We start from the raw sequence: 20,374 nt of genomic DNA, 5'->3' as shown, positions 1-20,374 counted from the left end.
GTCCAATTGCCTCTTTTACCTTGTGTTTGCTTCTTACAAGTGAGCCCCCCTGGCTGGACCCAACTCATACTGAGCTTTGGTTTCTCTGACGGCTGATCTGCAGTACCTAGTAACTCTCATATACTCCTCTTTAGAGATCTGACTTTACCTCCATTTCCTTTTTCTTCCTTAGCTTATTCTGGAGCTCTCGGTTCATCCACATCAGTTTCTTGGAGCCCTTACCATGTTTCCATCTTGCTGGAATAGTGAGGGCTTGTGCTCGCAAAAGCTCACATTTGAGAAGAACCCACCCTTCACTTGCTCCTTTCCCTTCCAACATACTCCCCCCCAGAATGACTCCCATCAAGCTTCTGAGTTCGTTGAAGTCGGCCCTACGAAAATCTAACCAGGAGTTTGGCTACAAACTTCCTTGATTCCCCACAGCAACTGGAATTCAAGGAGGACATGGTCACTTCCCCCTAAGGTCCCCACCACCTTCAATCCATCTACCAATTCTTCCTTGTTGGTTAATATTAAGTCCAGTATGGCTGATCCCCTTGTAGCTTCCTCCACCATTTGAAAAAGGAAGTTGTCAGTCAGACAGGTCAGGAAGTTGCATGATTCTTGTTGCTTTGTTGAGCCTGTCTCCCAGCACACATTGAGCAAGTTGAAGTCTCCCATAATTATAAGGTTCTGATGTCTGGATGCTCTACCAATCTGTTCAAGGAGGGCAGCATCCATTTCCTGTCCCTGGTCTGGCGGTCTGTAGCCGACTCCAACAACAATACCCTTTGTCCTACCTCCCCTTATTTCCACCCATATACTTTCCATGGGGCTGTCAACCACATTCTCCAGAACTTCCTGACAATCTAGCCCCCTCTTCACATACAGCGCCACTCCGTCTCCTCTTCCCAGTTTTTCTTGAACAACTCATCCCCATACACTACCACATTCCAGTCATGAGAATCATCCCACCAAGTCTCAGTGATTCCTATCATATCGTAGCCCTCTGTTTACAAGAGAATCTCAAGCTCTTCCTTATTACCCATACTACGGGCATTGGTATATAGGCACTAGTAGCCTTGTACCTTTGTTTGACCTGTCCTACCCAGGTGGGCCCCCACTGTTTTCACTTCTTCATTGAAGTCCCCATGTGGACCGTCTCCTTCCCTTTGCGGCTCCAGTTTAAAGCTCTCCTGATTAAGCTCTCCAGGTTCTTTCTGAACATACCTTTTGGTACTGGAGTAAATGCTGTCAGACTTCAAGCTGCCACTGGACCTCTGTTTTGTTTAACCTTACTTAATCACACTCTAGCTGCAATGGATGAGAATTTTGCAGCTGACAATATAGTAATCTTTTTATTTGTACCTAAAAGCAAATTGGAAACCACACGTCCGGATAGTCTGTCAAAAAATTTAAAAATCCAGGGTACCAACAAATTAAACTGAGATCCAGAATAAAGACTGTAAGATAATAATACCTGCAAAACAGAATCTACAACATTACTCCTATAAAGATATACCCTTTCAGATAGATACATTTGTATTTGTTTAAATCTGCCCTCCAGCAAAACTAATGTTAGGGCATATAGTCTGAGATGTCACTGTCTACCCTCAGGATTTTCACATATTATTCTGCTGCACTTGCAGAGATGGCAGTTATGAAGTGATAAACTCATATCTCAATATGTTTGCCTGTGTTGTTAATAACTGAGCTAAAAAGCATTATGCATGAAAGCAGTTCTGCAATGACTATTTTGCATAATCTTTCAGTTATAAGTACTGCAGTTCAAAACTACGTCTAACCAAAAGGTGTGTTCCCATGACTGGAAAAGTGAACTTCAAGGAGGGACATAGGAAAAACGGAAGCACTACCCCATGACCAAAGCTCATGTCTCCTTCCCAGCTTTGAAAATGTATTAAGCCCCATCAGTTGTTTTAGTGCACAGCTAACTGTTCTTCACCTACCTAGAGCCCAATACATTACCGTACACTAGGTAAGACATGTATGCATGAGGAGAGACCAGTTAAGATTTGTATAGTTTCTAGAAGTCCTTAAGCCTGGTAAAAGGTAAAGGTAAAGATTCCCTTGCTCGAAAGCCAGTCAAATCCGACTCTAGGGTTGCGGTGCTCATCTCTGTTTCAAAGCCGAAGAGCCAGCGCTGTCCGAAGACGTTTCCGTGGTCATGTGGCCGGCATGACTAAACACCAAGGTGCACGGAACGCTGTTACCTTCCCACCAAAGTGGTACCTATTTATCTACTTGGAATTTCTTGCTTTCGAACTGCTAGGTTGGCAGCAGCTGGAACTAGAGACGGGAGCTCACTCCATCACGCGGCACCCGGGTCTCGAACTGCTGAACTACTGACCTTCCATAGCCTGCAGTTCAGCTTCTTAACCACTTGAGCCACTGCAGCTCCGGTGTACTGAAGACAATAAATGAGTTTGTCTCAGCATGGTGTGGAGGTTAGAATGTTGGACTGAGATCTGGGAAACCTAGGTGTGAGTCCCCACTATGCCATGGAAACTAGTATCTCTCTCTCTCAACCTAACCTACCTCACATAGCTGAGGTAAGAATCAACATGAAGACATGAACACACATGAAGCTGCAGAATACTGAACCAGACCATCAGACTATCAAGGTCAGTATTATCTACTCAGACTGGGCAGCAGCTCTCCAGGGTCTCTGTCAGTGGCCTTTCACACCACCTACCCACCTGCACCTTTTAACTGGAGATGCTAAAGATTTAATCTGTGATCTTTTGCATGCAAAGCAAATGCTCTGCCACTGAACCACAGACCCTATCCTAAAAGATAAAACTGGAAGAAAAGGAAACAATGCTGCAAGCTGGGGAGAAAAGCAAAGTGTAACTATTTAAATAGCCGAATTTCAACAGTGCCCCTTATGTATTTGTGGTGTGAACACATTGTAAACTTTACAAACAGGTGTATTGCTGTGTCTCCATCCATAAGTGCATCAGGATTATCGATATCTGGCAGAACTGTGACCAGGAAAATGCATTTGTTACTATGGCAATAAAGTAGATTAATATCCTGGTGAAAGATATTAAAAGACTGAAATTCCTTACACCCTGTTTGAGGTGGTACTATCAGGAGAGAGCTACATGTACTGTCAAGCTGGTGGTGGGTGTTGTTCATTAAAGGATCGGAGTTGTCAAGCAATTTACCATGATACCATGGCAAGTCTGTTTAGCTGATTCCCTACCCCGCCCCATCCACAAGCACAAATGTACCATAAAGTGTGCTCCACCTCATACCCTGGAAATTAAAATACATGAGATCTGTACTGGTACCCACTCACTCCTCAGCTATTAAGGGAGTCTTATCGCTGCAATAGGCACCAAGCCTCACAATTTATGTGCTGTCACCCTATCCTTTCTAAAGGTCGGCACCTTGGTAATAGCAGCGCTGTAATTGAGACATCACTTTCGGACGGTCATAGAACAGAAGATATGATTATGTCATGGGTACTGGGTGTTCATTATTCATTAATGTCTGTTCTAGCTGTAGCACTTGCTACAATTACAATGGATTTCTAATGAGGAAAGAGTTTTGTAATTACCCAATTGTAGAATCATCCCTTGAGGGAAGATCACTTAATTAGCTTCCCTTTAAAATTCTTGAAGCATTGCTCAAATGATCATCAATATGGATAAAAAGTTACAAAAGGGTAACCCCCCTCAAGTCAGAATAAGGTTCACTTCTTATCAAATGAACCTTTGCTTATGAAAAAAGTACTTAAATGTAATTAACCTGCTAAAACAGATTTAACCTATAATGTTCTTCCAGTGCCACGTATTGAAAGTGGTAGAAAGGAGACTCAACCCATTTACTAGGATTCAACAACTTCATTGTTGTATATTTCATGTATATTATATTATATACTATACACCTAACTTTGAGTTAAGAGAACTTGAATGCATTCCTTTATACAGAATACTGTGTGCAATTCTGGTCACCACACCTTAAAAAGGATATTATAGCTTTGGAAAAAGTGCAGAAAAGGGCAACTCGAATGATAAAAGGGTTGGAACACTTTCCCTATGAGGAAAGGTTAAGGCGCTTAGGGCTCTTTAGCTTGGAGAAACAACGACTGAGGGGTGACATGATTGAGGTTTATAAGATTATGCATGGGAAAGAGCAGGTAGAGAAAGAGGTACTTTTCTCCCTTTCTCACAATACAAGAACTCGTGGGCACTCCATGAAATTGCTGAGCGGCTATTATTCTTTCCACAGTGGGCGTCTTCTGCCGCAGTTACTTTCTGTTTGGAGATCTATGGACACTATTTATGTACAGAATTACAAAGGAGCCTACTGTTGGTTTTGAACAGAGTTGGGGTTTTTTTTGTAAATAATACTTAATTGTTATGAGCAATCTGCTGGATATGTGTTTATACATTCTATTGGGTTATGACCACTAACCCATCTTTGTACTTTAATGAATGTAACATACAGTTTTGATTATAGTTATGAATTGTTGATGGTCTTCCCTTGGTGGGTGATATTTGTGGCTATACTTGTTCCCTATTGTTTTTGGCATTGGAAGTCCATAAAGCAAAAATTAGATCTTTTATGTTTTATGGCACCCCTCTAAAATTGAATCTCTACAATCAAAATTTCTTCGTGCCATTTTTCAAGTGCCTGATTGTATTTCAAATTCCAGCTTATATTTAGAGGCTGGTCTTGGTTTCATTCCTTGTTAGCATGGAAAGCCGTGGTGAAATTCAGATTTTTTTCTACCTGACCAGGATTTTCTTCCTAATCTTCTAAAATGGACTAAGCTTGATCCTTTTGTGTCTTCTTGGGCAAAGACAGTAGATGAAAGACTCTCAAGCTTGTAGATGCCCTACACAAGTTTCCCTTCAGATACTTACCAAATTAGAATGAGGGGACCATCTTGAGTTATACAGTGATGCCAAAAGGAAATGTGCACCCTCTTACTGGGGAATGAGTACCCCATCTTTTCCAGTGCTTCCAGATTATTTGAAATTCTTAACTATTCCAACCTTTCAAAAATTCTTCTTCTTCTTTTTTTTTAAAAAAGATTTATTTATGTATTTTCAACAAAAAAGGAAAAACATAAAACAAAATACTTTTCAGTTTATACATATCATTTTTTGGAGTGACCATTATACATTTTTTTCCAACCACTTGTTTACTTTAAACCACCTTTTCTTAAAAGCATTATCGTCTCTTCCTGCTAGTATCAAATTTAGTCTGTCCATTTCCGCTATTTCGAATATTTTTTCCATTATTTCTTCTCTTTTAGGTATTGTATCTGATTTCCATTTTTTTTGCTACGAGAATTCTGCTTATAGTGAGAATATATAAAATAATACATATATAATTCTTCTTCTTGACTAGATATAATGCCTTACCCCTTAATGAATTATTTGGCAGATTCTCAGTCTAACTGAGAATAAGGAACAGCAGTGGCTCAAGTGGTTAAGACGCTGAAAGGCTATGGAAGGTCAGTAGTTCAGCAGTTCGAGACCTGAGTGTGCCACATGACGGAGTGAGCTCCCGTCTCTAGTTCCAGCTCCTGCCAACCTAGCAGTTCGAAAGCAAGAAATTGCAAGTAGATAAATAGGTACCACTTCGGTGGGAAGGTAACAGCGTTCCGTGTGCCTTGGTGTTTAGTCATGCCGGCCACATGACCACGGAAACGTCTTCGGACAACGCCAGCTCTTCGGCTTTGAAACGGAGATGAGCACCGCAGCCCCAGAGTTGGACTCGACTGGCTTTCGAGCAAGGGAACCTTTACCTTTACCGTCTAACTGAACAGAAAGTATGCCTGTGTGGAAATGTGAAGACGTAAACACTACTCATTTTTTAATTCAGTTGTGATTTATATTCTTCTATAATTTCTTCTTTTATTTCTCCATTGATTTCACACTCCCCAGTATGTTCACATGATTTCTGTTTTATATATTTGTTATCTGGCAAAGATAAGGCTGTTACTCTATCTGTAGCTCGTTATTTAACTGCTGCCTTGAAGATTCATCCAAAGGTATAACTAATCCGTGCCTAAATGCTTATCTGTATACAGGTGCTCTTTTGCACTGGAACTGGAATAGAAGTCAATAGAAGGATCCCCTCAACAGCAGAAGCCCCTTCCACCAAGACCACATGCTACTACAGCACACACCAAGAGCTAGGAAAAAAGCTTCAGACAGGCAGACCTCAAACAACCACAGGTGTAACCAGGGGTCTTGTTGTAGAAAAAGAGCTGCCGGAGCTCATTAGCATAACTCATTAGCATAACTTATTTGCATATGTCACGCCCCCTGACATCACCGGAAGTGACAGAAGGCCACACCCCCTGACATCACCGGAAGTGTGTCAGAAGGCCCGGCTACTTACCCTCCTGCTTCATCCTCATTCCCAAACGGAATGAGGATCGAAGCAGAGGGCGGGGTAAAGAAGGGGGCGGGGCTTCACCACGTGACCGCCCCGCCCCCTAGAGGTTCTCTTCCGGAGCTCCGTACCTGAGAGCTCCCCCCCGACTAGAGCCCTGGGTGTAACTAAGATGGCATGCTGTAATCAGCTCTCCCCAGGGTTTTAAAACAGAGACAGAAGCTGCACGGAAGTCAGATTTGAATTGGAACCATGGAATAAAGGCATGGTTGATCTATCAAGTTCTTTCCTTTGATAACTCATAACAATGCTGGAGGCAAGTGGTTTTAATTTGGGAAGCTGCCCTGGAAATAAATAGTTTAAACCCTACTCCTTCCCTACACAATCCAAATCAGAATTGGGACTCTATGAAGGTTACTTTTGTGTGTGTGGGGGGGTAGCAATGGGATAATCCTATCATGGACCTCCTAGTAGTTTGGTTTTACTGTAGATGACACCACAGAAGAACCCTGAAAGCACTTCTCCTGCCTCACCATCACCTCCAACTGATCCAGACTGTTCCTCAGTCAGAAATACCATTGCTCTTCTAATGTAGCTGACCATGGGTCATACATGGCACAAGAGAAATGCAAGAAGCTTGCACTGATAATATTTCAACTGAATGAATTATTTGTCTCTAGCCTTTCTCTCTGGTCATTCAGGTCTATGAATACCCCTTTCTGGACACTTGTATTATTCCCCATTGTAAGGAACCTTATTTCTGCTTCTCAGTTCTCTTTGGGTTCTCAGTATTTTTTCCAAACTTATAGTAGCGTAGTACCATATTATTTCCACAGCTACACAGCTACTACAAGCTGTGGAAGGTCAGTAGTTCAGCAGTTCGAGACCCGAGTGCCGCATGATGGTGTGAGCTCCCGTCTCTAGTTCCAGCTCCTGCCAACCTAGCAGTTCGAAAGCAAGAAATTGCAAGTAGATAAATAGGTACCACTTCGGTGGGAAGGTAACAGCATTCTGTGCACCTTGGTGTTTAGTCATGCCGGCCACATGACCACGGAAATGTCTTCGGACAGCGCTGGCTCTTCGGCTTTGAAACGGAGATGAGTACCGCAACCCTAGAGTCGGATTCGACTGGCTTTCGAGCAAAGGAACCTTTACCTTTTTTTAACCCTATTATTTGGGGCTGCGGTGGCTCAAATGGTTAAGACGCTGAGCTGCAGACCAGAAGATCGGTAGTTCAGCAGTTCGAGACCCGGGTGCCACATGACGGAGTGAGCTGTCCAACCTAGCAGTTCGAAGCAAGAAATTGCAAGTAGATAAATAGGTACCACTTCGGTGGGAAGGTAACAGCATTCTGTGCACCTTGGTGTTTAGTCATGCCGGCCACATGACCACGGAAATGTCTTCGGACAGCGCTGGCTCTTCGGCTTTGAAACGGAGATGAGTACCGCAACCCTAGAGTCGGATTCGACTGGCTTTCGAGCAAGGGAAACCTTTACCTTTACCTTACCCTATTATTTAATCTCGGGCCCTTATTACTGTTATATCTGGGTTGATGCCTGGAATTAGCGCTTGCTTTAGCCAGTGTTAAGAACCAGGCCAGCAGGGGTAGTAGAAAGGAGGTAGCCCTTGGTGGTGGTGGAAAGTGCCATTGTTACAGCCAATTTATGGCAACCTTGCAGGGTTTTCAAAACAAGAGCCGTTCAGAGGTGGTTTGCCATTGCCTGTCTCTGCATCATGACCCTGGACCTCCCATCCAAATACTAACTAGGGCTGATCCTGCTTAGCTTCTGAGATCAGATGAGACTGGACTAGCCTGGGCTATCCAGGGCAGGAGGTCGTGCTTACACTGTACTATTCTTACCGTAGGTATGGGCTACTTCTACATATCTAGAGTACACCTGTTCCTGACCAAATGCACTAACAACCAATCCTGTGAAAAGTGAGCCTTGCTGTTATTTTTGAAAATGTCCAAAGAGTTCTGGAGGACCAAGCAGCACGGTTCTGCTTTTGCTTCCCTAGTTGATACTGCTAAATCAAGCAATACATCACAGCCATATTTTGGTTTTTCAAACTGCTCAGTATCAGCATTTTAAGAAGAGAAAGTTATCCATCCAAATATTTTATGAAGGGCTGAATTTGTAGCTTCAACTATGAGATTCACCATCTGTGCTGCTGACAAAAATCAAACATCTGCAGGAATAAAACTGCGCGTGCACATTTAAAAATTGGGTAATTGCCTATGCACGCAAATGGCCGTTTCTGCCTCGCCATGTTCTGGCTCAATAGCCTGTGGTATGAGGATAGAAACAAACTATTAACCAGGCCCTCAATTTATGAAAGGTTAAACTAAGCTATGACAGCACTAGCCTCCCTTTTAAAATTCTGCTTAAGGCTGCTCTCTTTTAACTCCCATTTCCTTCAAATGCAGGTGAAAGGCACAAGAAGCAGCAGCCAAAGCTGAAAGAGAGGAGCATTGGGATGTGCATTCCCACTGGTGTCCAAATATTCAACCAGAGTTCACTGAAATTTTGGATGTATCATTTGATGCAATGGGGATGCACCTGGAGACACTAGTTTTATGCTTAACTTCTTGACTGTCACTACAGTTGCACTGAAGCCATTGGGCTAAGTCCATAAGCAGAAAGCACTGTTGTTCACACATGGGGGATCCATGATTTTCATGAATTTTCCACTCAAGCTGCAGCTCCCCCATCCCACACTGCAGCCCACATTTTTGGAGTTGGTGAGGAGGGCTATAGAAGATAAGAAGGGGCTGGAGGTACATGTTCTGCAAGTGACACGCCACTAGTGGTTATTATCAACCCCGTTCATTTCTCCTCTTTACTGCCTATCCTTCCATGCCAAGGTGGAACTACATTCTTTTAAAAGCATCTCTCTCTCTCTCTCTCTCTCTGTGTGTGTGTGTAATGAATTAATGACCTCCAAAATGTCCTATCATTAACATTTTGCTCAGCTCTTGTAAACCATGGCTTCCTTGATGGAGTCGATCCATCTCATGTTGGGTCTTCCTCTCTTCCTGCTGCAGCCAACTGTCCCTAGCATTATTGTCTTTTCCAGTGACTCCTCTCTTCTCAAGTGACCAAAGTATGATAGCCTCAATGTAGTCCTTTTAGCTTCTATGGGGAGTTCAGGCTTCATTTGATCTACCATTTTCAGGCTTATTTTTTTTTACAAAACGTAGCTGGCTGGGAGAGTGATCTAAAGGGACGGCAGTACAGTGATGTGAATGAGATATAATAGTTAGGACTGGGGGTCTGGGTTCAAATTCCTACTCAGCATTATGCTGACTGGGCGATCTCAGGCCACTCACTCTTCTGTTTGTTTGCAAAGGCAATATGGGAGTAAGGAGAACAGCACAATCTGTCCTTTAAACCCACTCCTTAGAGCAGTGATGGCGAACCTTTTAGAGACCGAGTGCCCAAACTGCAACCCAAAACCCACTTATTTATCGCAAAGTGCCAACACGGCAATTTAACCTGGATCCTGAGGTTTTACTTTAGAAAAAATCAACTCATACATTAACTTAAGGTGATCCAAACATAGTAAGGAAAGCAATCCCAAATGCTTTCATTTACTTAAAATTATTTGGCAGAGAATTCGACACTTTAATGATGGTCTGGTCCTGGCTGGGGCGATGGCACGCATGCCCACAGAGAGGGCTCTGAGTGCCACCTCTGGCACCCGTGCCATAGGTTCGCCACCACTGCCTTAGAGGAAGGATAGATAAAACAGCATGGGGAAGAAGTCCTCGTTAAACCTTTCCCCCATCTTCCATTATCTCATTGAAACTTGACATACTCAAGTTCCTTTTGTCTCCTACTGGAGAAAATGTAAAGTGTCCATATATATTTCATGTATAGAGCGAGTACCTATACATATTCCCCAATGGGCGTAAATTTAAACAAGCTTGGTGAGAGACAATTTTCAGCATGAAAATGGCCTAACAGTCAAGGATTGCAAAGCACCATCTCCTCCACACCAGTTTCCCCCTACCGACTGCAGCCCCAGTGGCTGTGTTCTGCAATACAAAAATATCCTAAAATAAAATCATGTTAAGTACACATATGCTGTTCCAACCTCGGCCTCTTATTTTACATGAACTAGTTTCCCTCTTTGGGCAAGCTCTGCTTAAAAATGTCTTCCTGGGTTGGATCCAGCCAGCTTCTTCATGCAGCTTCATCCAACTCCTTCTTTCCACAGCCTCCTTCCTATATGCCTTTTGTCCCTGTGGGTCCCAGCACAGACTTTACAGCTGATCAAAGCGACCCCTCCTCCATTCTCCAGCAGAGGGAAAAATAGCTGGAGCCAAACTCTTGTAATGTTCTTTCATTTCCCTTCCTTTAAATAGTGTTATTTAACAATCTTCAGTTTTTATCACCTGACACAATTTCTCCCAGCTGTATTAAAATGGCTTGTAATTTTCTTGCCTTCTGTTATTGCTATTCTGAAAGAATCATTTATTTTAAAAAGTTATATACTGCTATCTTCTATACTGTCCAAATTTTCCTGGAAACTTATTTGGGATGAGAGAGCTAAGACCTGGCCCTCAAAGCACACAAACACCATGTTTGGTGTAGTGCTTTGGTGTAGTGGTTGAGTGCGCAGACTCTAATATGGGAGAACCGGGTTTGATTCCCCACTCCTCCACTTGCACCTGGCTGGATGACCTTGGGCAAGCCATAGTTCTGATAAGAGCTGTTCTTGAAAAAAGAGCAGTTTCTGTCAGAGCTCTCTCAGTCCCACCTACCTCACAGGGTGTCTGTTGTGAGGAGGGGAAGGGGAAGGAGTTTGTAAGCCGCTCTGAGACACCTTTGGGTAGTGAAGGGCGGGGTATACATCCAATCTCTTCTTCTTCTTCTTTAAGCTTATATGAATATGTTGTACACAAAAGAAAAATGCCATGTTCTATATTTTAAGGTAAAGGTAAAGGTTTCCCTTGCTCAAAAGCCAGTCCAATGTTGGTTTAAGTGTTTTCTCTTTGAGCGGTAATACCATGAGAACCAGTTTGGTGTCGTGGTTAAAAGCGTGGACTTTAATCTGGGAGAACTGGGTTTGATTCCCCACTCCTCCACATGCAGCTGCTGGTGTGACCTTGGGTCAGTCATAAGTTCTTTCAGAGCTGTTCTCTCAAAAGCACAGCCCCACCTACCTCACAGAGTTCTGTTGTGGGGAGGGGAGGGGAAGGGAAGGGGATTGTAAGACACTCAGACTCCTTCAGGTAGTGAAGGGTGGGCTATAAATCCAATCTCCTCCTCTTCTTCTTCTACCTTGATTGGATGGGTATACAAAGCAGATCTTGTCTAAGAGAGATTCAGTAAGTCAGTTTTGCTTTACATTCAAAATCTGTTTGATATAACAGGACCAAGAAATAAATTTTCCCTATGTTAAACTTATTAGGTGGGCAGAGGGGATCGCCCTTTTCCAGAACTCTTGTATGTTTTCCCTCAAGACAAGCGTTCACGACTTAGAACCCACCAAGTCACATGCAGACCATGAATGTATGACAGTCCACCAAGGAGGGATGCAGTATGAGCTTGACTGTCTTCAAATCAATTCCCCACCCCCCTGTGATTTTGTATTATCAGTGGTAAGTTGTTTCCAACAAGAAACAACTTGCTTGGAAGCGTGGCTCATGTGAGTGGTATAGCAATGTAATGAGGGAATTCACAAGATTGTGTTCTCTTTTCTGTGAACTGAAAAATTGCAATACTTCAGTTCACATGAGCAAGATGTCTTCACTTATATGAGCAGGCTTTTAGCCCCAAGCCAGCCTCTGCCATCTCACTGAAGCGGACTGTGAGACGTCAAAAAACAGAACGACCATGGCATGGAACAGAGAAACACAATTTACAGCCGACATTAGGAAGCAACATTTCAACAGTCACGCTGTGCTACTTAATACTCCCCTGGTGAGCATCAATGAAAACACTTGGTTAAGCATCATTACAAGTTAAGCCTACCAAAAATATAATCAAGAAACACCCACCCACCACTAAAGAAAAAGATAATAAAATTATAAATCAAGATAAGAGTAAGGAAGCTGGGGCACTGCAGCCATCTATCAGCCAAGAACCTCCATTCACAGATGCTCCTTTATTGATTAAATTGAGACAAGCACATTTCCTAGCTTTAACTAGACTCCCTGTTGAGGGCAATAAAGACAGCCATGAGAAGGAAGCTAAAACCATCTCTGTAATGCTTAAACAATAAGATTTTTTTTAAAGGCCAAGACAGCCTTCTATTATTTTAATATGCTATTATTTTAATACCTTTTCTTTTTGGTCTTATTGGACTTTGGAGTGGATGGGGACGGTGGTGTTTTCTGCTGTTTGATGCCTCTGCTGTCCTCTGTCTTTGGTGGACAGACAGTTTGGTGTAGTTTGGTGGAGAGCCAGTTTGGTGTAGTGGTTGAGTGCGCGGACTCTAATCTGGGAGAACCGGGTTTGATTCCCCACTCCTCCACTTGCACCTGGCTGGATGACCTTGGGCAAGCCATAGTTCTGATAAGAGCTGTTCTTGGAAAAGAGCAGTTTCTGTCAATAGCTCTCTCAGCCCCTCCTACCTCACAGGGTGTCTGTTGTGGGGAAGGGAAGGGGAAGGAGTTTGTAAGCCGCTCTGAGACACCTTTGGGTAATGAAGGGCGGGGTATAAATCCAATCTCTTCTTCTTCTTCTGTCTTCATGGATTATTTTAATTGTTGGATTTTATGACCTGACAAGTGGGGGACTCACAAAAGCTCTTAGGGGTATTATTCCCTGCCCTACTGGTTCCTGCAGTCCTTGCTGTGAGAAGCTACCCCAAGCCTCCCGAGTCCCCACCCATGCCAAAAACTTCGTCCAGCCACCTGGAGGGGCTTGCAGTAGAAATCACTTCCAGTATGCCTTCCACTTCAAGATGTACAGTCACCTAGCTGGCCACTGCAGAGGGGGATGCCTGGCAGACAAAGTTGACAGAGAATGTGCTTTCCATTCCAAGCATCCCACCCACACAGTCACCCCCTGACCAGCTGAGCAGTGATCCAGAAAGTGTGCCAGAAGCCCCTTCTGCTCCAAGCCACCTCCACTCGAGCGGTCATTGAGGTGATGTGACACAGTGTCATTAGATTTTATTTTGTATCTCTTGAGTAATCTGATTTCTTCTCTAGCACAAGAAGCAAAACAGAAGACGACTGACAATCAGTGACACATACACACCTTTTGCACTGAAACAAGTTGTCAAAAGAGGTACTCTAACAAACCACGCAGCCCAACTCTGAATATGTTTTCTCACAAGCACAACCCACAGCATTCAGTGGTCTTTACCTAGTAACTGTGCTAAGGGTTGCGTTTTTAGTTATTCACAGACAACCTCCCCACTGAAACTACCTGCCGAGAAAGAAACTGTACAATATTTGAGATGCCAACTATGTATCTATTTAGTACATTTTTATTGTACCCTTCCTCCGAGGAGTTCAGGGTGATGTACATCTTCCTTCCCCATTTTTCCTCAACCTTCCTCCTGTGAGGTAGGTTAGTCTGAGAGAAACTGGTGAGCAGAATCCTGTACTTTGTACTGATTTGAACCTTCTCTGAGTATCACCAGGAACTGCTATGAAAAACAGAAGCATTCAGGGTTACATTCAGGATCACCTTCATTACTAACTGGATTGCACATTTCCTCATTTTTATTCAAATTAGGCCTATTAATTTATTTAGATTTTAAAAACATGATTTAAATGTATAGCTTACTTACCATTTGTTTCCGGTTCTCCACCAGATGGATACCAATAATCCCTAGGAAGGATCCAAAGCCAAGCTATGGCAAACAACAAACCGAGAAAAATAGGTCATATTGGCTATTTAATACAAGATGCATTAATTTTAGTTATTCAGAAAAAGACAGTGAGCAAAGGGCTATACTTTATTAGTTAAGAACCTCTTTTGCATATATAATAGGCTGGATCCAAACTAAAGTGGCAATTTTGACCTGTTCTCCTTTCTGCTACAGAGCTTCCATTTCATTCCTCATGGCCCCCATCCCTCAGCGGCAGCAGTTTTTGCAAAGAGGTGGGCTGTGATTCGAGGAGAGAGGCAGGAAAGTTCCATTCCACGAATGAAAAATTTAGCCTGCCTCCAATTCACTATCCCGTTTCTTAGCCACTGTTAAGAGACCAAGATTATGCAACTAGTTGAAGACCTCATCCATGGTTGGGTTCAACTCAGCTAAAATGCTATGCTCTTGGCACTGAGGATACTGCTAAACATGGTTAGATTAACGCTAATCAAAGTTTGCAAAGCTAGCAAGCTTTCATCTGATTCTACGCTACGGCTATCACAAACAACAGAAGGGAAAGTTTACTTCACAAAGAAAGAGCAAAAGGGAAGATAAAAGGCATTGCATGATCCTGATTGTCTAGCCACATTTAGGAGACGGAGAATGAGGCAACGGGCTTTAGCAAGTCAAATATTTTTGCTTTTACTGAAAACTAAAGGGAGTTCAGCCTCACTAATGCAAGCCTTCAGCCTCACTAATGCAAGCCCTTTTCAGACATCCGACTGTGCATGCATAAATTCATGTTCTCTACATGTACAGCTGCATGAATAACTGTACATATGTTCTTGCTGATTTTGAACAGATGGATCAGCACCATGAGAAATCCAGAATGTAGACTGTGCATCTTTGCTAAAAGGACAGTGTCTAGTTAGATCTGAAGGGTGTGTTCACCATTAAATCATGCACAAATAGTAATTCTCAGGCTCTTAGTTCCCAACAGGGAAACTAGGTAACAAACAAAAATGCTACTGATATCATCATCATAAAAAATGTTTACTGTGTTTCTTTGGCAGTTCAGGAAGCATTTAAACAACCACTGCCACAAACTTTCTGGTAATGGTTAGTGTAGCAAAAGTGAGAAACAGACACAATGGCAGCAATTCCATAGACAGGACATATTGTGACTTTGTATGCTGGGATGCTGTCCAGGAACTAGCAGTGCCCCCTAAGCAGAGTTATACCCTTCTAAGCCCACTGACTTCAACTGTCTTAGAGGGATGGTAACTCTGCTTAAGATACCACCATAGGTCACTTCTTATGATCATACAAATATCCATTATCATACAAATAACCTGTTCCTCTTGGGCCCCATAAATAGCCAAACTTTCTGCAGAAGGAGAGAGAACTGAGACTTCTTCCATTAGTCTACTTGGCCTCTCCCTCTCCATCATGGACTAGTCATCATGCAGAAGGGGAGGGAGAGACAACAATTGGCCCCTTTCAATGGGCAGCAGCCGGAGCAGCCCTTATATACTGCAGGTGATGATGTCTTGTTGTTGTTCAGTCACACAGTCGAGTCCGACTCTTCGCGACCCCATGGACGAGCTCTCTCCAGGCCTTCCGGTCTTCTGCCGTCCTCTGAAGTTGGCTCAACTTCATGTTCGTTGCATCGATGACACTGTCTAACCATCTCATCCTTTGCCGTCCCCGTCTTCTTTGACCTTCAATCTTTCCCAGCATCAGGGTCTTCTCCAGTGAGTGCTCCCTTCTCGTTTGGTGGCCAAAGTATTTGAGCTTCAGTTTCATTATCTGGCCTTCCAGGGAACAGTCAGGGTTGATTTCTTTGAGGATTGACTGATTTGTTCTTCTTGCAGTCCAAGGGACTCTCAAGAGTCTCCTCCAGCACCATAGTTCAAAAGAATCTATTCTTCGGCGCTCGGCCTTCCTTATAGTCCAGCTCTCGCAGCCATACATGTCTAGTGAGATGATGTCTAGTTAGATCTAAATAGTGTGGTTTGATTACTTGTCCTGGATCTGTTTTTTGCAGGTCTTTTCTATGTGTGTTCTGTCTTGGGTGAGAGGTTTTTTCTCTTTTTAGGCTGTTATGTGCTTTTGCCCGGAATATAGCCAGGTTAGAGTGACAATCTCAATGTGATAAAGGGTATATACAAAACCAAATGGAAGGTTGTTTCTGCAGTCTCCATTAGTAGAGTCATATAGGATTTTAGCCCACCAGTATTTTATTCCTGACAGAATGTGCCACATTACAGGAACTAGAAGTGGTCAGTTCTAGAGTACTGCAGGATGAGAAGAATTTTCTACCACATATCAGTCCTCTACATTAGCCATTTAATCTGAAGATGTCATGATTAATTCCATCACTTTAAGACAGCATTCATTTGGTGATATTGGCACTCTGTTGCAATTCACTGCTTTCCGTGTTGCATTTCTGTCTTTTTTTCAGACCTATTTTGTGGAATGTTTTTTTAAAAACTTCCCATGCAATAGCCATGCCAGGCTGTTCCATGAGGGCATTCAAAGCACTATTGGTGTTTCCCAAGTCTACTGACTCTCTGTCTTTCTAGACCTCTGATTTGCATCAAGCATAATAAATTATTTCCTGGTCTTTATCGGGTTGCCTGATTCTCTTACCATTTGTGAATATAATTGTAAATTATCAGTCTGGTTGCGGATGATGGGACTGGGCGATTTGCATTTGCTTGCGGGGGGTTGCTTTGCATTTTGTAGTTTTCAGAAGTCACTGCTCCTTTTAAGTTCCCTTTCATTTATATAATGTATGCCTGCCCTTCTTCCTAATGTAGAGTTCTCTACAAACTGCATTTTTAAAGCCCTTTGGGTTTAGCAACGTCTGTAATTGCAGGTATTGCAACCAGAGCACAAGGGTATCTTCTACTGTTTCTGTCAACTGACCCATAGACAGGATTTGCCCATTATTCAATAGATTAATATATGTCTAATTTCTTTTGTATCCGGGCTTGAAATTGGGAATTTAGTAATTCATTACCAAAGCTGCCATGATGGCTAAAGGAAGCCAGGAGGGGAGAGCTATTCTTTCCTTTCAATTTATCCTTCCTTTTCCAAGGACAACTACTCAAAACTATTGCACCATAACATTTTAGATCTATCTCGGTAAGCTGAAGACACACATGGATAACGGGGCATTCCATACTATATTAACTACCAAGCATTCTTAATTACTGGATCTATTAGCCTGCAATATCTTCAAAACAGAAAAAGGTCATCTAAACACAATTGTTTTTGTACATTATAGGGGGGAAATTTAAAAGATTAATTTAAAAGATTATGCTCAGCTTGGAATTTTAAGTGAAAAAGGACCACTTTTACAGGTTTCTCCAAACAGCCAGAGGTGTCTTAACTATGCACAAGTTTCATACGCAGGATCAAATATTATGATAACCATACCTATTAACAAATAACATTAACAAAAATAAAAATTAACTAATTAAACGAAACACCTAAAATATACAGGAGGTTTACATAATTATTTTATTTCTTGATTAATTTTCTCTGGAGCACAATTTTCTTCGCCTCTGGATGAAAACATCTTCAATCATAGTGTGATGCTGTAAATAAGACATTATCTTACAGCACAGATAGATTAACTTGAGCTCATTTTGTATTCCCCTAGTTAATGCACCATAAATCTATTTATGTTAAATACAGTGGGAAGTAATTGTCACTTAGGCTCTCCCATTAAATATTACTCATGAGGGAGAAATGCGGCTGATGCCACAACATTCTTACCGATATTTCTAGCGTGGTCTGCATTCATCCAACCTGCCCTGAACTTACTTTGAGTATGGTCAGTTATCCTTCAAGATGTGTACTCTCTCTGTATTTCCTCCATGCACAGGTATTCACACCCATTAATGATCGTTAGAGCAATTTCCCTCAGATTTCAGGAAACCTGCTCCTGGATCACAAACAGCGTTCGATCAACAAGACATGATGTCACACTGACATCACAAGCAGAAACACAGATGCAGATATTTAGGCTGAAGTACCCCAACAGATTTACAGTTGTTTCTGTTCATCTAAATGGACAGTGGATAGTCCAGTAATTCCCAATCTGGTACCCGTGGATACCCATGGTGTCTGCCAATGTATTTCCGGGCACTGACTCACTTCTCTCCTGAAGCATCTCTTCCTCAAAACAGAGTCATTACCAGTGTTCCCTCTAAGGTGAGTTAGTGTGAGCTAGCTCACAGTTTTTTAGCCTGCAGCGCACACATTTTTGTCTTCACTCAGAAAGAACAGCTCCAGAGCCAAACTAATTGATGCAGCAGCCAAATCGCTGGCTCTCAACTTCAATGCCAGTAGCTCACAAAGTAGAATTTTTGCTCACAAGACTCCACAGCTTAGAGGGAACATTGGTCATTACTGGCTTTCCTCCAGTAGAGCAGAAATTTGCTTCAGCCCATGAATTTTCACTTTTTATGTCTGCAGGGGGCATCCATTTGGAACCAGCTGCTTCCATCATGGGAGGATGCTTGGCTTGGAACCTATTAACATTTTGTAGAACCTCATGAGATTTTTGTGATTGGATCCAGCCACCATGGTAGCCATTTAGGGGTGGGTTCACCTCCTCTCCTCCATGCCAGCAATTTTGTTGTGACACCCACTATGTGTTCTCAAAATTCCTATAGTGCCCGCAGATTCAACAAAATCAGGGACCCCTGGCCTATTTCATAGCACAGCATAATGAATATCGGAATGTGTGATACATCATCATTTCTACTCCACTTACAATTATTCCTGGGTAATAGCCTCCCACGGTTACATTTTCTGTTCTTGTGGTAGCCGCAAGGCCTATGGTCAGTATGAAAGTAGATACTACCAACAAAGCAACAGTGAACCAAAGAGAAGTTTTCTTCCTCTTTGCGAAGTGCCCTGTAGAAAAACATATATAAACACACATATAACATACAGAAGTTAACTATTCCAAGACAGTAGTAAATCCTATGTTAAGAAACGATTTAAAAGTGAAACCATTCACGGTAACTCAATTGTGTGATTTTGGATAAACACACTATGCCTCATTTAAACCAGATGCAGTATCAGTATGTGTAATTAATAATTATCATATGGCACCGTGTGTAGTATAGCCAGGAGATCTGAAGATTACCTGACAGCCACAAGTTCTAGCTCTTTTAGTATCACACACCACTAGGTGGCGAGCTAGACTTGTTTTTAAGCCAAGAGGTGTTTTAGAGGTGATTTGCCACTGCCTGCCTCTACATCATACCACTGCTATTTCTTGGAGGCAGTTCATCCAAATATTAGCCGGGGCCGACCCTGCTTAGCTTCTGAGATCTGACTAGCCTGGACTATCCAGGTCAGGGCTGTTAGCATGTATGCAGTGGTAGTATGCCAAAGATCTATAACCTATGTACACTTTGCACTGGCATGCTAACATTGCATTTGTAGCAATACAGTTTAAAAGAGACTTCGGGAATGCGCAAACTCATACTGGTAAATCCTTGGCTATATTGAGACTAAGGAGTTCAGAGTGGCCTATTAGCCTCGTGGAAACCTGTGAAGTCGCTTAGGCTGAGAAACAGAAGCTTGCCTAGGGCATTCCAGTGAGTTTCATAGCTGATGTTTTTATACCACCCTAGTTGTTAAAGCAGGAAGTCCAATGAAAGAAGGGCTCATGTCCCAATAGGTATGGCACTATTCCAAGTTTCATAAAGATAAACATTAAGTCAAGCACAACGCAAAGTAGTGAAGTAGATAAGAACACATGCTTCAAAAAACTAAGGAGACAATTCAATGCAAACTTGTTAGGGAGAAACTTGTACTAAATTCACTAGGATTTACTTCAGAATATATGGAATTCGTCTCACTGTACATATCTGGTCTTTCTCAGTTGTGGCACCAAAACTCTGGAACTCTCTCTTTGGAGGAGACTCACCTGTGCCTTCTGCTGCCATCTTCCACCAGCCGGCAAAAACTCTGTTTGGTACTCCTTCGGTGATCCTTCCTTCCCATGTCTCAACTGTTGTTTTTATGATGTGTTGTTTTAATGATGTGTTGCTATTTGGTTGGTTATAATGGTTTTAAAATGTGATTTTACTATGCATGTTTTGTTAGCTGCCTTCATGGCCCTTCTGAGGCTGAAAGGCAAGATGTATATGGGGCACAGATCAGTGTCCCATGCAGATGCATGCGCCACGAGCCCAATGGACTTACCCTTTCTTAA

General features: G+C 42.5%; 1 protein-coding gene across 1 annotated transcript in view; it reads right to left on the bottom strand.

Annotated features, from left to right (window-relative positions):
• Positions 1–20,105, bottom strand: part of TMEM255B (transmembrane protein 255B) — a 64,998-nt gene extending 44,893 nt beyond the window's left edge. Inside the window, exons 1-3 of the mRNA XM_015411757.1 lie at positions 20,087–20,105; positions 18,920–19,062; positions 14,110–14,172 (exon numbers count right to left, since the gene is read on the bottom strand). Of these exons, the coding sequence (XP_015267243.1) occupies positions 14,110–14,172; positions 18,920–19,062; positions 20,087–20,105 (225 nt within the window). The remainder of the gene's footprint in view (positions 1–14,109; positions 14,173–18,919; positions 19,063–20,086) is intronic.
• Between the last annotated feature and the right edge of the window lie 269 nt (positions 20,106–20,374).

Source organism: Gekko japonicus, unplaced genomic scaffold, assembly GCF_001447785.1.
Source record: "Gekko japonicus isolate JY-2015 unplaced genomic scaffold, Gekko_japonicus_V1.1 scaffold247, whole genome shotgun sequence".
In the NCBI taxonomy this organism is placed as follows: domain Eukaryota; kingdom Metazoa; phylum Chordata; class Lepidosauria; order Squamata; family Gekkonidae; genus Gekko; species Gekko japonicus.
Note: the sequence above shows the minus strand (reverse complement) of the source record. Positions and strands in the feature narration are given on the sequence as shown.